The 20000-nt window shown below is 45.2% G+C and overlaps 1 protein-coding gene across 2 annotated transcripts; it reads right to left on the minus strand.

Moving 5' to 3' along the window:
* Nucleotides 1-7842: 7842 nt before the first annotated feature.
* Nucleotides 7843-18886, minus strand: med16 (mediator complex subunit 16). Of its 2 annotated transcripts, none has more exons than XM_061034774.1 (16): nt 18691-18886; nt 16944-17106; nt 16642-16749; nt 16389-16558; nt 16008-16289; nt 15785-15934; nt 12065-12170; nt 11823-11978; nt 11386-11603; nt 10609-10815; nt 10191-10401; nt 9136-9269; nt 8867-9059; nt 8528-8741; nt 8318-8392; nt 7843-8121 (listed from the first exon to the last, which is right to left on the minus strand). In XM_061034774.1, exons 2-16 carry the CDS (start codon nt 17080-17082, stop codon nt 7995-7997), a joined length of 2490 nt encoding a protein of 829 aa, XP_060890757.1. In that variant the 5' UTR covers nt 17083-17106; nt 18691-18886; the 3' UTR covers nt 7843-7994. The 2 variants fall into 2 exon arrangements, with proteins under 2 accessions (XP_060890757.1, XP_060890756.1); XM_061034773.1 differs by having other exon boundaries at nt 8318-8398.
* Between the last annotated feature and the right edge of the window lie 1114 nt (nt 18887-20000).

Genomic DNA, 20000 nt, shown 5'->3' on the forward strand with positions numbered 1-20000 from the left:
AACATCATCATCCAACATCCAACATCCAACATCATCATCCAACATCCACCAACATCATCATCCAACATCCAACATCCATCAACATCATCATCCAACATCATCCAACATCCACCAACATCATCATTCAACATCCACCAACATCATCATCCAACATCATCCACCAACATCATCATCCAACATCCATCAACATCATCATCCAACATCATCCACCAACATCATCATCCAACATCATCATCCAACATCCACCAACATCATCATCCAACATCCACCAACATCATCATCCAACATCCAACATCATCCACCAACATCATCATCCAACATCCACCAACATCATCATCCAACATCCAACATCATCCACCAACATCATCATCCAACATCCAACATCATCATCCAACATCCATCAACATCATCATCCAACATCATCCACCAACATCATCATCCAACATCCACCAACATCATCATCCAACATCCACCAACATCATCATCCAACATCATCCACCAACATCATCATCCAACATCCATCAACATCATCATCCAACATCATCATCCAACATCCACCAACATCATCATTCAACATCCACCAACATCATCATCCAACATCATCCACCAACATCATCATCCAACATCCATCAACATCATCATCCAACATCATCATCCAACATCCACCAACATCATCATCCAACATCCACCAACATCATCATCCAACATCCAACATCATCCACCAACATCATCATCCAACATCCAACATCATCATCCAACATCCATCAACATCATCATCCAACATCATCCACCAACATCATCATCCAACATCCACCAACATCATCATCCAACATCCAACATCATCATCCACCAACATCATCCACCAACATCATCATCCAACATCCATCAACATCATCATCCAACATCCAACATCATCCACCAACATCATCCAACATCCACCAACATCATCATCCAACATCCACCAACATCATCATTCAACATCCACCAACATCATCATCCAACATCCAACATCATCCACCAACATCATCATCCAACATCCAACATCATCATCCAACATCCACCAACATCATCATCCAACATCATCCACCAACATCCATCAACATCATCATCCAACATCATCATCCAACATCATCATCCAACATCCACCAACATCATCGTCCAACATCCACCAACATCATCATCCAACATCATTATCCAACATCCATCAACATCATCCAACATCCACCATCATCATCCACCAACATCATCATCCAACATCCAACATCATCCACCAACATCATCATCCAACATCCATCAACATCATCCAACATCATCCACCAACATCATCATCCAACATCCACCAACATCATCATCCAACATCCACCAACATCATCCAACATCCACCAACATCATCCAACATCCAACATCATCATCCACCAACATCATCATCCACCAACATCATCATCCAACATCCACCATCATCATCCAACATCCACCAACATCATCATCCAACATCCACCAACATCATCCAACATCATCATCCACCAACATCATCATCCACCAACATCATCATCCAACATCCACCATCATCATCCAACATCCACCAACATCATCCAACATCATCCATCATCATCCACCAACATCATCCAACATCCACCATCATCATCCACCAACATCATCATCCAACATCCACCAACATCATCATCCAACATCCAACATCATCATCCAACATCCATCAACATCATCATCCAACATCCAACATCATCCACCAACATCATCCAACATCCACCAACATCATCATCCAACATCCACCAACATCATCCAACATCCACCAACATCATCATCCAACATCCAACATCATCATCCAACATCCATCAACATCATCATCCAACATCCACCAACATCATCATTCAACATCATCCACCAACATCATCATCCAACATCCATCAACATCATCATCCAACATCATCCACCAACATCATCCAACATCATCATCCAACATCCACCAACATCATCATTCACCAACATCCACCAACATCATCATCCAACATTCAACATCATCCAACATCATCATCCAACATCCACCAACATCATCATTCAACATCCACCAACATCATCATCCAACATCCAACATCATCCACCAACATCATCATCCACCATCATCATCCAACATCCATCAACATCATCCAACATCCAACATCATCCACCAACATCATCATCCAACATCCAACATCATCATCCAACATCATCATCCACCAACATCATCCACCAACATCATCATCCAACATCCACCATCATCATCCAACATCATCATCCAACATCCACCAACATCATCATCCAACATCATCATCCACCAACATCATCATCCAACATCCACCATCATCATCCAACATCCACCAACATCATCATCCAACAACCAACATCATCATCCAACATCCACCAACATCATCATCCACCAACATCATAATCCAACATCCATCCCTCAGTCTCTGATCGTTCCCCTCACTGTGTTTTGATAGCTGGACTCATTCTCCTCATCAGACTCTTCCCTGCCAGATACTGATCCAGACGTCAAGATGAGGTGAACACCCGCCCACCTGTCCAAGTTTCAACATCCAACATCCACCAACATCATCATCCAACATCCACCAACATCATCCAACATCCAACATCATCATCCACCAACATCATCATCCACCAACATCATCATCCAACATCCACCATCATCATCCAACATCCACCAACATCATCCAACATCATCCACCAACATCATCCAACATCCACCAACATCATCATCCAACATCCACCAACATCATCCAACATCCACCAACATCATCATCCAACATCCAACATCATCATCCAACATCCATCAACATCATCATCCAACATCCACCAACATCATCATCCAACATCATCCACCAACATCATCCACCAACATCATCATCCAACATCCACCATCATCATCCAACATCATCATCCAACATCCACCAACATCATCCAACATCATCATCCACCAACATCATCATCCAACATCCACCATCATCATCCAACATCCACCAACATCATCATCCAACATCCACCATCATCCACCAACATCATCATCCAACATCATCATCCAACATCCATCAACATCATCCAACATCCAACATCATCATCCAACATCCAACATCATCATCCAACATCATCATCCACCAACATCATCATCCAACATCCACCATCATCATCCAACATCATCATCCAACATCCACCAACATCATCATCCAACATCCACCAACATCATCATCCAACATCATCATCCACCAACATCATCATCCAACATCCACCATCATCATCCAACATCCACCAACATCATCATCCAACATCCAACATCATCATCCAACATCATCATCCACCAACATCATCATCCAACATCCACCATCATCATCCAACATCCACCAACATCATCATCCAACATCCACCAACATCATCATCCAACATCCAACATCATCCACCAATATCATCATCCAACATCATCATCCAACATCCATCAACATCATCCAACATCCAACATCATCCACCAACATCATCATCCAACATCCAACATCATCATCCAACATCATCATCCACCAACATCATCATCCAACATCCACCATCATCATCCAACATCATCATCCAACATCCACCAACATCATCATCCAACATCATCATCCACCAACATCATCATCCAACATCCACCATCATCATCCAACATCCACCAACATCATCATCCAACATCCACCATCATCCACCAACATCATCATCCAACATCCATCAACATCATCCAACATCCAACATCATCCACCAACATCATCATCCAACATCCAACATCATCATCCAACATCATCATCCACCAACATCATCATCCAACATCCACCATCATCATCCAACATCATCATCCAACATCCACCAACATCATCATCCAACATCATCATCCACCAACATCATCATCCAACATCCACCAACATCATCATCCAACATCATCATCCACCAACATCATCATCCAACATCCACCATCATCATCCAACATCCACCAACATCATCATCCAACATCCAACATCATCATCCAACATCATCATCCACCAACATCATCATCCAACATCCACCATCATCATCCAACATCCACCAACATCATCATCCAACATCCACCAACATCATCATCCAACATCCAACATCATCATCCACCAACATCATCATCCAACATCCACCATCATCATCCAACATCCACCAACATCATCATCCAACATCCACCAACATCATCATCCAACATCCAACATCATCATCCACCAACATCATCATCCAACATCCACCATCATCATCCAACATCCACCAACATCATCATCCAACATCCAACATCATCATCCAACATCATCATCCACCAACATCATCATCCAACATCCACCATCATCATCCAACATCCACCAACATCATCATCCAACATCCACCAACATCATCATCCAACATCATCATCCACCAACATCATCATCCAACATCCAACATCATCATCCAACATCCACCATCATCATCCAACATCCACCAACATCATCATCCAACATCCACCAACATCATCATCCAACATCCAACATCATCATCCAACATCCACCATCATCATCCAACATCCACCAACATCATCCAACATCATCCATCATCATCCACCAACATCATCCAACATCCACCATCATCATCCACCAACATCATCATCCAACATCATCATCCAACATCCATCAACATCATCATCCAACATCATCCACCAACATTATCCAACATCCACCAACATCATCATCCAACATCATCATCCAACATCCATCAACATCATCATCCAACATCATCCAACATCCACCAACATCATCCACCAACATCATCATCCAACATCCATCAACATCATCATCCAACATCCACCAACATCATCATCCAACATCCACCAACATCATCATCCAACATCCAACATCATCCACCAACATCATCATCCAACATCCATCAACATCATCCACCAACATCCAACATCATCATCCACCAACATCATCATCCAACATCCACCATCATCATCCAACATCCACCAACATCATCATCCAACATCCACCAACATCATCATCCAACATCCAACATCCATCAACATCATCCAACATCCACCAACATCATCCAACATCCACCAACATCATCCACCAATATCATCATCCAACATCCATCAACATCATCATCCAACATCCACCAACATCATCATCCAACATCCACCAACATCATCATCCAACATCATCATCCAACATCCATCAACATCATCATCCAACATCCACCAACATCATCATCCAACATCCACCAACATCATCATCCAACATCCAACATCATCCACCAACATCATCATCCAACATCCATCAACATCATCCACCAACATCCAACATCATCATCCACCAACATCATCATCCAACATCCACCAACATCATCATCCAACATCCACCAACATCATCATCCAACATCCAACATCCATCAACATCATCCAACATCCACCAACATCATCCAACATCCACCAACATCATCCACCAATATCATCATCCAACATCCATCAACATCATCATCCAACATCCACCAACATCATCATCCAACATCCACCAACATCATCATCCAACATCCAACAGCATCCACCAACATCATCATCCAACATCCATCAACATCATCCACCAACATCCAACATCATCATCCACCAACATCATCATCCAACATCCACCAACATCATCATCCAACATCCACCAACATCATCATCCAACATCCAACATCCATCAACATCATCCAACATCCACCAACATCATCCAACATCCACCAACATCATCCACCAATATCATCATCCAACATCCATCAACATCATCATCCAACATCCACCAACATCATCATCCAACATCCACCAACATCATCATCCAACATCATCATCCAACATCCATCAACATCATCCACCAACATCATCATCCAACATCCACCATCATCATCCAACATCCACCAACATCACCATCCAACATCCACCAACATCATCATCCAACATCATCCACCAACATCATCATCCAACATCCACCATCATCATCATCCAACATCCACCATTATCATCCACCAACATCATCTAACATCCACCAACATCATCATCCAACATCCATCCACCAACATCATCATCCAACATCCACCATCATCATCCAACATCCACCAACACCATCATCCAACATCCACCATCATCCACCAACATCATCATCCAACATCCATCAACATCATCCAACATCCAACATCATCCACCAACATCATCATCCAACATCCAACATCATCATCCAACATCATCCACCAACATCATCATCCAACATCCACCATCATCATCCAACATCATCATCCAACATCCACCAACATCATCATCCAACATCATCATCCACCAACATCATCATCCAACATCCACCAACATCATCATCCAACATCATCATCCACCAACATCATCATCCAACATCCACCATCATCATCCAACATCCACCAACATCATCATCCAACATCCACCAACATCATCATCCAACATCCAACATCATCATCCACCAACATCATCATCCAACATCCACCATCATCATCCAACATCCACCAACATCATCATCCAACATCCACCAACATCATCATCCAACATCCAACATCATCATCCACCAACATCATCATCCAACATCCACCATCATCATCCAACATCCACCAACATCATCATCCAACATCATCATCCAACATCATCATCCACCAACATCATCATCCAACATCCACCAACATCATCATCCAACATCCACCAACATCATCATCCAACATCCAACATCATCATCCAACATCCACCATCATCATCCAACATCCACCAACATCATCATCCAACATCATCCATCATCATCCACCAACATCATCCAACATCCACCATCATCATCCACCAACATCATCATCCAACATCATCATCCAACATCCAACATCATCATCCAACATCCATCAACATCATCATCCAACATCATCCACCAACATCATCCAACATCCACCAACATCATCATCCAACATCCAACATCATCATCCAACATCCATCAACATCATCATCCAACATCATCCAACATCCACCAACATCATCATCCAACATCCATCATCATCCAACATCCACCAACATCATCATCCAACATCCACCAACATCATCATCCAACATCCAACATCATCCACCAACATCATCATCCAACATCCATCAACATCATCCACCAACATCCAACATCATCATCCACCAACATCATCATCCAACATCCACCATCATCATCCAACATCCACCAACATCATCATCCAACATCCACCAACATCATCCAACATCCATCAACATCATCCAACATCCACCAACATCATCCAACATCCACCAACATCATCATCCAACATCCATCAACATCATCATCCAACATCCACCAACATCATCATCCAACATCCACCAACATCATCATCCAACATCCATCAACATCATCCACCAACATCATCCAACATCCAACATCATCATCCAACATCCACCAACATCACCATCCAACATCCACCATCATCATCATCCAACATCCACCATTATCATCCACCAACATCATCTAACATCCACCAACATCATCATCCAACATCCATCCACCAACATCATCATCCAACATCCACCAACATCATCATCCACCAACATCATCATCCAACATCCATCCCTCAGTCTCTGATCGTTCCCCTCACTGTGTTTTGATAGCTGGACTCATTCTCCTCATCAGACTCTTCCCTGCCAGATACTGATCCAGACCTCAAGATGAGGTGAACACCCGCCCACCTGTCCAAGTTCAACCCGCCCCAATAACCAGGTCAACATAAGGGTTTGAAATTTTATTTAAAGTAAAAATACAACAACATATTTACAGGTTGAAAAACAGACAAACATCATACAGGTGAAACAGGTGACCAGACCAAGACCAGGTCCAGTCTTTGTTTCCAGACACCTTTAGAGTCCAGGTGTCTGGTGTTCAGGTGAGTGTGGGCGGGATTCTCCTCCACAGACCTCCACACAGACAGTTTTTGATCCAGCGCTGCTCCCACTGCTTCATGGCGTTTGTTTTGTTTGGAGAACGAAGCATTGTCACACAGCCGCACCTGAAACACAACAACACCTTTACAGAGTTCCTGTTTATAACACCTGAAACACAACAACACCTTTACAGAGTTCCTGTTTATAACACCTGAAACACAACAACACCTTTACAGAGTTCCTGTTTATAACACCTGAAACACAACAACTAGATTTATGATTCACAGTCCTAAAGTATGACATCACTTCCTGTTGACTCACCTGGTGCAGGCTTTACTCTCCTCAGTGGGACAAACACCCATATGAACACAGCGCAGGTTATCCATCTTCTGAGAGCTGGGACTCCTACACACACACACACACACACACACACACACATTAAAAAGTGATAATGAGTCTGTAATGATGAAAATGTTGAAGTGTGTAAAACATTCTGTGTAATGACCAGCAGGGTCATTACCTGGTCGTTACCTGGTGAAGACCTCCAGCGGTGTGGCGCCCCCTCCTGGCAGAGACGAGGCCTTTCCAAACTGCAGCCTGAGCGGGTGTTTTCCCTGCAGCTTGACGATGATGCCGTCGTTGACTGGGAGCCAGTCCATACTGGGGACCAGCAGCTGACTGGGCAGCAGGCAGCACTCGTCGATCAGAGTCTCATCTGGGTCCTGGGGCGGGCCATCGTCCCGGGCTGACACAAAGGAAGTAACACATTAAAAACTAACTAACCCTGATCACCTACAGGAAGCCGGGACCTGGTCTGGATCAGTAACTGTAGACCAGGTCCAGGTTTAGGCTCAGGAGTGGGTTTCTTACAGCAGATCCACAGTTTGGTCAGCAGTCTGAACAGCAACTGCATGCTGTCCTGGTTATCTGACGTGGCCGTGAAGGTGGGCAGACAGCCGGGCTTCAGCAGACCCCAGATCCTGATCATCACCAACATCTCCCTGAGCATCCCCAGAGACGCCCCGTCCCTCATGAAGCCGAACCCGGGCCGCACCATGGAGCCCTGCACGACACAACCGATCAGATTGTTATCATTGTTTTATTTTGGGTGAAGTATCCCTTTAAGTCTCTTAGCTCACCTGGTTAGGCAGGTTGGCCAGCAGGTACAGGACAAAGTCTCCCACCCATTGGATGAGCTGCTGCAGGGACTGAAGAGGGGGGCCGTCCAACACAAACTCCTCCGTCTTCAGATTGATCATCACCTTATCGATATCTGAGGACACATCGATCAACAATCTCAATGTCTACACTCACCTGTCTCTCAGCTGTCTCACCTGTCTCTCAGCGGTCTTACCTGTCTCTCAGCTGTCTTACCTGTCTCTCACCTGTCTCTCAGCTGTCTCACCTGTCTCTCAGCTGTCTCACCTGTCTCTCACCTGTCTCTCAGCTGTCTCACCTGTCTCTCAGCTGTCTCGGCTGTCTCACAGCTGTCTCACCTGTTCCTCAGCTGTCTTACCTGTCTCTCAGCTGTCTCACCTGTCTCTCAGCTGTCTTACCTGTCTCTCAGCTGTCTCACCTGTCTCTCAGCTGTCTCTCAGCTGTCTCACCTGTCTCTCAGCTGTCTTACCTGTCTCTCACCTGTCTCTCACCTGTCTCTCAGCTGTCTTACCTGTCTCTCACCTGTCTCTCACCTGTCTCTCAGCTGTCTTACCTGTCTCTCACCTGTCTCACAGCTGTCTCACCTGTCTCTCAGCTGTCTCACCTGTCTCTCACCTGTCTCTCAGCTGTCTCACAGCTGTCTCACCTGTCTCTCAGCTGTCTCACAGCTGTCTCACCTGTCTCTCAGCTGTCTCACCTGTTTCTCAGCTGTCTCATCTGTCTCTCAGCTGTCTCACCTGTCTTTAAGTTGTCTCTCAGGTCTCTCACCTGTTTCTCAGCTGTCTTACCTGTCTCTCAGTTTTTTCACCTGTCTCTCAGCTGTCTCACCTGTGTCTCAGTTTTCTCACGTCTCACCAGTTGTCTCACCTGTCTCTCAGCTATCTCACAGTTGTCTCACCTGTTTCTCAGTTGTCTCACCTGTCTCTCAGTTGTCTCACCTGTCTCTCACCTGTTTCTCAGTTGTCTCACCTGTTTCTCAGTTGTCTCACCTGTCTCACCTGTCTCTCAGTTGTCTCACCTGTCCCAGCTGACTCACCTGTGTCGGTATTCTTGGCGCAGATCTCGGTCAGGCGGTCACCTGGGCTCTTGTCAGGTGTGTTGAGGACGTGTGGCCTGAGCAGAGACTTTAAGGTGGAGCTGATGGCGATTAGCAGCAGCTTGGCGTGGAAGTCACACGCTCTAGCAGCTGTCGCTGTGGAGAGCTTGCAGAGGGAAGCCTTCACAGCCACGATGCGCGTCGCCAGAACCTGAGAGTGACAACAACTAGATTAAGGGTGGGGTTGGGCTGAGGGGTGAAGGAGGTGTCTGAAAAGAGCGTTTGTTTTGGTCTGAAAATCTGCCTTTAATGTTCTTTAAAGTAATTAAAGGATGTTGAAATGTCTTTATGTTGTTTACAGTTCTTTCATTAATGACGGGTTAATTAAAGCAGCTGATTGTTGTTCTCTCTTGCTCACCTGCTGCAGCGCCTGGTTCTGCCTCATGTACTCCTCGTGCAGTTTCTCCACCAGGTTGTGGACCATGGTGGGCTGCACATGGAGCAGGACGTCCCACCAGTCATAGCCTGTCACCATGCAGTACTCCAGCAGAAACAGCAGGTGGCGCAGCGTGGTGTTCATTTCCAGCACCTGACCCATAGAGGGCGACACTCGCAGCATGTGGAGCTGGGGTGGAAACAAAGCAGGTCAGACATGAACACAATGGATCGCCCTTCAGGAACGCCACAGTCAGTATGCAGTGCTGAACCCTCGTGGTCATTCTGAAACCTTGTGGTCGTTCTGAACCCTTGTGGTCGTTCAGTAGACCCTCATGGTCATTCAGTGGATCCTCGTGGTCGTTCTGAACCTTCGTGGTCATTCTGAACCCTCGTGGTCATTCAGTGGACCCTCATGGTCGTTCTGAACCTTCGTGGTCATTCTGAACCCTCGTGGTCATTCAGTGGACCCTCGTGGTCGTTCTGAACACTCGTGGTCATTCAGTAGACCCTTGTGGTCGTTCTGCCATCTGGGAGACGGTACCGGAGCCTCCGAGCTCCACTGGACTCATGAACAGTTTCATCCACCAAGCCGTCAGGAAGCTGTATTTACAGGTGTGTGTCAGGTGTATTTACAGGTGTATTTACAGGTGTGTGACAGCTGTATTTACAGGTGTGTGTCAGGTGTATTTACAGGTGTGTGACAGCTGTATTTACAGGTGTGTGACAGCTGTATTTACAGGTGTGCATTAGTCCTTACCTTGCCGTGGTTGTCCACCCCAGCCAGGGCCAGTGAAGTCCAAGAGAACTGCAGGGCCTTGAAGTGGAGGGCGGGAGTTCCTGTTCTCTGGCGTTTGAGGGCGGACTCCTCTCCTGGTCTCTGATTGGATGAGGAGGACCCGTAGAACACGCCCATCGTGTGGAGGGAGAGACGGTGCAGGATCTGAATGCTGCCGTCGTGGAATGCCAGAGCCAGACCTGAAAATGAACAGAACCAGATCTCAGAGGGTCTGCAGGTCACCCCTAAACCTCCACTTGGCCTAGCTGGCCTATCCCAGTCCACTAAGTCACCTGGAGATGGAGTCAGAGTCTAACGACAGCAGCTGTTTTAATTGAAACATGTGTAACTGATGTTATCTGCATAGTCCAAAACCAGGTTAAGGTCCGGGTTCTAACATCCTGACAGCTTCTCTTTACCGAGTCCAGGGCAGAACTTGGTGTCTGACGCCACTTTGAGGTCGGTGTTGGAGATGGAGATTGGCAGTTTGGGCAGAGCAACAGCCGACACACGCTCCAAGTCGTTGGTGGTCGTCAAGATCCTCCACTTCAGGATGGTTGGCTGCTTCTCCCCGACTGAACCACACAGAGGTTAAACCATTAGAACCCTAACCCTAGACAGCACCAGTAAGAACCAATAAGATCCAGGTTGTTTGTCTTACCGACTGGCGAGCGGTGCTGGAAAATGTTGTTGACAGGAAGTCCCTCCTTCCTCAGAGACCAACACTCAACGATGCTGCCACTCTGATTGGACGCACACAGCAGAACCTGAAACACACAAACATTTTGTGATGGTCTTCTGTTCTGCAACAGCCAAAGACTCTGTGTGACTCCACTAAAGGTTCTCCAGCTTCTGCTGTTACAGCTCAGTCTGAACAGAACCCAAAACCATGCAGGGGTTCCAAATAATCACCAGCATAACTTTCAGAGTTTTGTGTGGTTCTTAATGTTCTCCTGGTTACCTGTTCATAGTTCTCTCTGGTTCTCCTGGTTACCTGTTCAGAGTTCACCCTGGTTCTTAGGTTCTCCTGGTTACATGTTCAGAGTTCTCTGCGGTTCTTAAGGTTCTCCTGGTTACCTGTTCAGAGAGGTTCTCTCTGGTTCAAAAGGTCCTACTTGTTACCTTTTCAGAGTTCTCTCTGGTACTAAAGGTTCTCCTAGTTACCTGTTCAGAATTGTCTTTGGTTCTAAAGGGCCTACTGGTTATCTGTTCAGAGTTCTCTCTGGTTCTAAAGGTTCTCCTGGTTGCCTGGTCATTGTTCTCGCTGGTTCTAAAGGTTCTCCTGGTTAAATGTTTAGTTATCTCTGGTTCTAAATGTTCCACTGGTTACCTGTTCAGAGTTCTCTCTGGTTCTAAATGTCTTACTAGTTACCTATTCAGATTCAGAATTCTCTGTGTTACTAAAGGTTCTACTGGTTACCTGTTCAGAGCTCTCTCTGGTTCTAAAAGTCCTACTGGTTACCTGTTCAGAGTTCTCTCTGGTTCTGAAGGTTTCCTGGTTACCTGTTCAGCGTTCTCTCTGGTACTAAAGGTCCTACTGGTTACCTGTTCAGAGTTCTCTCTGGTTCTAAAGGTTCTCCTGGTTACCTGTTCAGAGCTCTCTCTTGTTCTAAAGGTTCTCCTGGTTAACTAGTTAGAGTTACCTCTGGTTCTAAAGGTTCTACTGGTTACCTGTTCAGAGTTCTCTCTGGTTCTAAATATCTTACTAGTTACCTCTTCAGATTCAGAGCTCTCTCTGGTTCTAAAGGTTCTCCTGGTTACCTGTTCAGAGTTCTCTCTGGTTCAAAAGGTCCTACTTGTTACCTGTTCAGAGCTCTCTCTGGTTCTAAAGGTTCTCCTGGTTACCTGTTCAGAGTTCTCTCTGGTTCAAAAGGTCCTACTTGTTACCTGTTTAGAGTTCTCTCTGGTACTAAAGGTCCTACTGGTTACCTGTTCAGAGTTCCCTCTGGTACTAAAGGTCCTACTGGTTACCTGTTCAGAGTTTTCTCTTGTTCTAAAGGTCTTACTGGTTACCTGTTCAGAGTTCTCTGTGGTTCTAAAGGTTCTCTTGGTTACCTGTTCAGAGTTTTCTGTGGTTCTAAAGGTTCTACTGGTTGCCTGGTCAGAGTTCTCTCTGGTTCTAAAGGTTCTCCTGGTTAAATGTTCAGAGTTCTCTCTGGTTCTAAAGGTTCTCTTGGTTACATGTTCAGAGTTCTCTGTGGTTCTAAATGTTCTCCTGGTTACCTGTTCAGAGTTCTCTCTGATTCTAAAGGTTTCCTGGTTACCTGTTCAGAGTTCTCTCTGGTTCTAAAGGTCCTACTGGTTACCTGTTCAGAGTTCTCTCTGGTTCTAAATGTTCTCCTGGTTACCTGTTCAGAGTTCTCTCTGGTTCAAAAGGTCCTACTTGTTACCTGTTCAGAGCTCTCTCTGGTTCTAAAGGTTCTCCTAGTTACCTGTTCAGAGTTCTCTCTGGTTCAAAAGGTCCTACATGTTACCTGTTCAGAGCTCTCTCTGGTTCTAAAGGTTCTCCTGGTTACCTGTTCAGAGTTCTCTCTGGTTCAAAAGGTCCTACTTGTTACTTGTTCAGAGCTCTCTCTGGTTCTAAAGGTTCTCCTGGTTACCTGTTCAGAGTTCTCTCTGGTTCAAAAGGTCCTACTTGTTACCTGTTTAGAGTTCTCTCTGGTACTGAAGGTCCTACTGGTTACCTGTTCAGAGTTCTCTCTGGTACTAAAGGTCCTACTGGTTACCTGTTCAGAGTTCCCTCTGGTACTAAAGGTCCTACTGGTTACCTGTTCAGAGTTTTCTCTGGTTCTAAAGGTCTTACTGGTTACCTGTTCAGAGTTCTCTTTGGTACTAAAGGTCCTACTGGTTACCTGTTCAGAGTTCTCTGTGGTTCTAAAGGTTCTCTTGGTTACCTGTTCAGAGTTCTCTGTGGTTCTCCTGGTGCCTGGTCAGAGTTCTCTCTGGTTCTAAAGGTTCTCCTGGTTAAATGTTCAGAGTTCTCTCTGGTTCTAAAGGTTCTCCTAGTTAACTGTTCAGAGTTCTCTGTGTTACTAAAGGTTCTACTGGTTACCTGTACAGAGCTCTCTCTGGTTCTAAAGGTCCTACTGGTTACCTGTTCAGAGTTCTCTCTGGTTCTGAAGGTTTCCTGGTTACCTGTTCAGCGTTCTCTCTGGTACTAAAGGTCCTACTGGTTACCTGTTCAGAGTTCTCTCTGGTTTTAAATGTTCTCCTGGTTACCTGTTCAGAGCTCTCTCTTGTTCTCAAGGTTCTCCTGGTTAACTATTTAGAGTTTTCTTTGGTTCTAAAAGGTTCTACTGGTTACCTGTTCAGAGTTCTCTCTGGTTCTAAAGATTTCCTGGTTACTGTTCAGAGTTCTCTCTGGTTCTAAAGGTTCTTCTGGTTAACCGTTCAGAGTTTTCTCTGGTTCTAAAGGTCTTACTGATTACCTGTTCAGAGTTCTCTTTGGTACTAAAGGTCCTACTGGTTACCTGTTCAGAGTTCTCCCTGGTTCTAAAGGTTCTCCTGGTTACCTGTTCAGAGTTCACCCTGGTTCTAAAGGTTCTCCTGGTTACCTGTTCAGAGTTCTCCCTGGTTCTAAAGGTTCTCCTAGTTACCTGTTCAGAGTTCTCCCTGGTTCTAAAGGTTCTCCTGGTTACCTGTTCAGAGTTCCCTCTGGTACTAAAGGTCCTACTGGTTACCTGTTCAGAGTTTTCTCTGGTTCTAAAGGTCTTACTGGTTACCTGTTCAGAGTTCTCTTTGGTACTAAACGTCCTACTGGTTACCTGTTCAGAGTTCTGTGGTTCTAAAGGTTCTCTTGGTTACCTGTTCAGAGTTCTCTGTGGTTCTCCTGGTTGCCTGGTCAGAGTTCTCTCTGGTTCTCTCTGGTTCTCCTGGTTAAATGTTCAGAGTTCTCTCTGGTTCTAAAGGTTCTCCTGGTTAACTGTTCAGAGTTCTCTGTGTTACTAAAGGTTCTACTGGTTACCTGTTCAGAGCTCTCTCTGGTTCTAAAGGTTTCCTGGTTACCTGTTCAGCGTTCTCTCTGGTACTAAAGGTCCTACTGGTTACCTGTTCAGAGTTCTCTCTGGTTCTAAATGTTCTCCTGGTTACCTGTTCAGAGCTCTCTCTTGTTCTCAAGGTTCTCCTGGTTAACTATTTAGAGTTTTCTTTGGTTCTAAAGGTTCTACTGGTTACCTGTTCAGAGTTCTCTCTGGTTCTAAAGATTTCCTGGTTACTGTTCAGAGTTCTCTCTGGTTCTAAAGGTTCTCCTGGTTAACTGTTCAGAGTTTTCTCTGGTTCTAAAGGTCTTACTGGTTACCTGTTTAGAGTTCTCCCTGGTTCTAAAGGTTCTCCTGGTTACCTGTTCAGAGTTCTCCCTGGTTCTAAACGTTCTCCTGGTTACCTGTTCAGAGTTCTCCCGTGTGAGGAACTTGAGGTGGGTGACGGCGGGGTACTTCTCCCTCCTCAGCGGGTCGGTGGTGCAGCGCAGGAACAGGGACGGTAATAGTTCGGTGTCGATGCGACACTTCTCGCTGACCACACTGACAACCACCTGAGAACACAGACCAGGTGAGCAGGAAGAACCGAAGCTCGGAGGGATAGTCATGTGGGGTTCTGGTTCTCACCTTGTAGAACTGGACGGGCGAGGAGCTGCTGCCGTCTGTGGCCGCCACCACAATGTTCCCTCCCCCGGTAAAGGCGATGTCGGCTAAAGCCACGCGGCCTCTCAGTCGGCACAGACTCTCGCTTGCTGTTAATAGAGCGCCGCCTGGTTTAAGCAGTGACACCGTGACCAGCCCGCTCACCGTCACCGCCATCCAGCCCTCCATCGGCTTCCCCCCAAACAGAGTCAGCGACGGCGAGAACTTCACCCGGGAAAACTTTTCCCCGAAGTTTGTAGAACCCGACTGAACCAAGAGAGAACAGCGGAACAGTTTTCACCTGTTCACCGTCTGACAGGCTCATGACCTTAAATATTCATGTGTGTGTGTGTGTGTGTGTGTTACCATCTCCACATGCAGGGCCAGCTTCACCCCGTTGTGTAACCAGCTCAGAGCCACGATCGGATCTCCGTCCAAAGACGATGAGAGGATGCTCTCCCAGCTGTTAACCAGGTGATCCGACATAGACCAGCATTTAATCTGACCGTCTCCATCTGCAGACAACAACCGAGAGCCTACACACACACACACACACACACACCAATTAAAGTCTCATATCTTTCTCAAGGACAAAAAAAAATAAAAATACTTAACCTACCTGATTGGTCCCACTCCAGACAGGAAATGACCTCCGTGTGTCCAGAGCTGATAGAGTAAACGTCCCAGGGGTGTTCAGTGTCAATGATGTGGATCATGTGACTAACATCTATAACACACACACACACACACACACACACACACACACACACACACAGGTTTAAGCTCATATCACCTGTAGACCGCAAAAACAAACTGAACATCACAGATTCTAAAAGGTTGGTCCAGTTCTCGCAGCAGAGAAAGCAGACGACTCAGTGTGTGTGTGTGTGTGTGTGTGTGTGTGTGTGTGTGTGAGAGAACCTTTGTCGTCGTCCTCGTTCTTCAGGTCCGTGGTAAAGGCCACCAGGTTCCTGCAGGACCAGGAGCAGACGAGGGGGATGGAGGGACAGTGAGTGCTCTTGGGACGTTTCTCCCACTCACACACGTAGGCCAGCTCCATGATGCAGGTCAGGTGGAGACTCACCTGAGAACACACAGGTGAAGGAGGTACATGGATTAATACAGCATGTTACTGCACACTAGGAGTGAACAAAACAGAAAGATGCACAAAGGGCAGTAGCCCCTCCCCCAGATGGGTGACTCCTCCCACAGCTAGGTGTTTGTTCTGCCCTCTGAGTCTGCCTTCATGACATCACAAAGGGCAGTAGCCCCTCCCCCAGGTGGGTGACACTCCCACAGCTAGGTGTTTGTTCTGTCCTCTGAGTCTGCCTTCTCACTGTAAACAATAGGACATGGAGAGAGAAAGACCGAGTACACCCAAGCCCTTCCAGAGAGGGGCCGTGGTCAGACACAGCTCATTTACATATTTAAAGGTACAGACACAGAAACAGCCTGTTCTGAGCAGGGCTGAAATAGAGGGGTTTATAGACATGATCAAATACAGGATCAGAGTGGATTTAGAACAAGAATCTTCACACACATGTTGAAGAGGAGCTCTGAGACTTATTTACACTGAAGAAGAGGAGGAGGATATGAGACCTTTAAGGGTGAGAGGAGGAGAGAGGAGATCTTTCTACTGCTGAAGTAAAAAAAGGAAGAATATATTTACAATCTGATCTCCGTTTAAAAAACTCTTAAATGAAGATGTTCTTTTCTGCAGGTTGATCTGTGCAGTAATACAAACATGGGCTGTGATGAGAGGGTGAGAGGGGTCCTGTGATGAGAGGGATCCTGTGGTGAGAGGGGTCCTGTGGTGAGAGGGGTCCTGTGATGAGAGGGATCCTGTGGTGAGAGGGGTCCTGTGGTGAGAGGGGTCCTGTGATGAGAGGGTGAGAGGGATCCTGTGGTGAGAGGGTGAGAGGGTTCCTGTGGTGAGAGGGTGAGAGGGGTCCTGTGGTGAGAGGGTGAGAGGGGTCCTGTGGTGAGAGGGGTCCTGTGATGAGAGGGGTCCTGGGCTGTGGTGAGAGGGTGAGTTTATTTTTGTTTGTAAATCACACACAGAACTGATTAAAGGAGCAGTATGTAACTCTGACCCCTAGTGTTTAAAATGTGTTCTGCAGTCTAAATTCTAAACATCATATAGAGCTGTCTCCCCCCCTCCTCCTCCTCCTCCTCTCTAGAGTCCATGCTCACACAGGTCACCATGTGGTGGACTCTGAAGCTTCAGTGTTTATCCAGCTCTGCATGGGTCTGTAAACCTTTCTGTGTTCTAACCTCTCTCCATTTTTCAAAAGCATCTCCAATATTGATCCTAGTTTGAGCACGTTTCTGCTCGTGGAGCTTATTAGAAACATGCAGAGGCTTTTTAGGTCGGGTACAATCACTTCTATCTGAACCACTTCTCTTGACCGCTTCCATCGCTGCAACACCTGTTGACCTGATAACTGCTCTCATATCTGGTAAACCGAGGGGTGTCCAAAACGGCCGTGGGGGGGTCTTAAAAGCTCCTACCTTCTCTGGTCCAAACAAATCCAGAGCATTCAAGAGCAGAATCTAAAGTTAGAAGGAGGACATACTGCTGCATGTTTCATTAATGATCATAAAGTAACTTTATCATCTGATTGGTTCTTTAAAAACAGACGTCACTAAGTTGCTAACGTTAGCTTACCTGACTTTGTTTCCCGCTCCAGTTACTCAGATAAAATTAAAATTTTACCTTTCTTGACTTAACTCAAAGTTTAGCTTTTAAACGGAGAACTGAAATGAATGAATGGAGTCTGTTTAAGTTATATTAAGTTATATTTCACATCACTCGTGAAAGAAACAAACCCGTGCTCGTACATTCAGTCAAACAAAGTGTAAGGACCCAACAGAGCACAGAGCTGTCCTTAAGGTGCCTGTCTGTAAAACATCACAGGAGACTGTAAAAATGTCCCATCAGACAGTAAATGTGTGTTAAAAGTCTCTTCGTCGTCGTTGTTGTTGTTGTTGTTGTTGTTGTTGTTGTTGTTGTTGTTGTGTGTTTGGACGGGCTGTTCAGTTTGTGTATCATCTGTTTACACTGAAGTTTGTGTGTTTCTGATACGGCGCTGCGGCACAGCGTTCTCCTGAATGTATACAACCCTGAGTCCTGTCTTTCAGGTGCCTCCGTAAAACATCAGAAATGTACGAAACTTTGATATTTTTTGATACCACGTGTTTAAACCATTTAGTGATCGATAAGATGCCGTGGAAGGAATGAACCTACCAAAAACGGAAAGAAAATTCCTGCACACTGTCAAAAAAAAGCATAAAAACAATTGTAACGTTTTTGTACCGAAATGTTGCCAATGTTTTTGTGCAATTTGAAAGTTGGTCAGGAGCTTTCTGCAATTTTTAATTATTGAAAACAAACTAGATAGATAGATCTTTACTGTCATTGCATATTATACAACGATATATAAAATATGTACGCATACACCAGCACACAAGCGAAGCACATCCCACTCATACCCACATACACATTCATACCCCCCATTATTTGGCACCTACTGCCCTGGATTCTTCACTTTTGGAAATTTTATGTAGGAATCAATTTTGCATTCCCCAGTAGACAATATGCGTACATAAACATAGAGTATACTAAAATAAATATGTATAAAAGTAAACAGCAACACAATATAAATACAGCTAAGGCAGATCATCTTTACATTCATCCTGCAACCGTTCTCAGTTTATCTTTGCCTGTTTCTGTTGGCATCTATGGCGGACGAGATCTGACAGAAGTATAAATAAATAAATGTATCAATAAATACTGGAATAAATAAATAAAAGAATGAATAAATAAATGCGTGAATAAATAAATAAAAACTTTCCACATTTATTTATTTCTACATTTTTATTTACATATTTATTTATTCATACATTTTTATTTCCACATTTATTTATTTATACATTTATTTATTTATACATTTCTGTGTCCGTATGCTAATGAGGTAG

The sequence above is a fragment of the Labrus mixtus genome, chromosome 3, assembly GCF_963584025.1.
Source record: "Labrus mixtus chromosome 3, fLabMix1.1, whole genome shotgun sequence".
Taxonomy (NCBI): Eukaryota; Metazoa; Chordata; class Actinopteri; order Labriformes; family Labridae; genus Labrus; species Labrus mixtus.

Excerpts from the sequence above, each read along its gene's own strand:
- med16 (XM_061034773.1), bottom strand. The coding sequence starts at position 17,082 with ATGGAGCTGGCCTACGTGTGTGAGTGGGAGAAACGTCCCAAGAGCACT. Across the intron at positions 10,402-10,608 it reads AGAACCAGGCGCTGCAGCAG|GTTCTGGCGACGCGCATCGT; the intron begins GTGAGCAAGAGA and ends TGTCACTCTCAG. Across the intron at positions 9,270-10,190 it reads CGCCAAGAATACCGACACAG|ATATCGATAAGGTGATGATC; the intron begins GTGAGTCAGCTG and ends ATGTGTCCTCAG.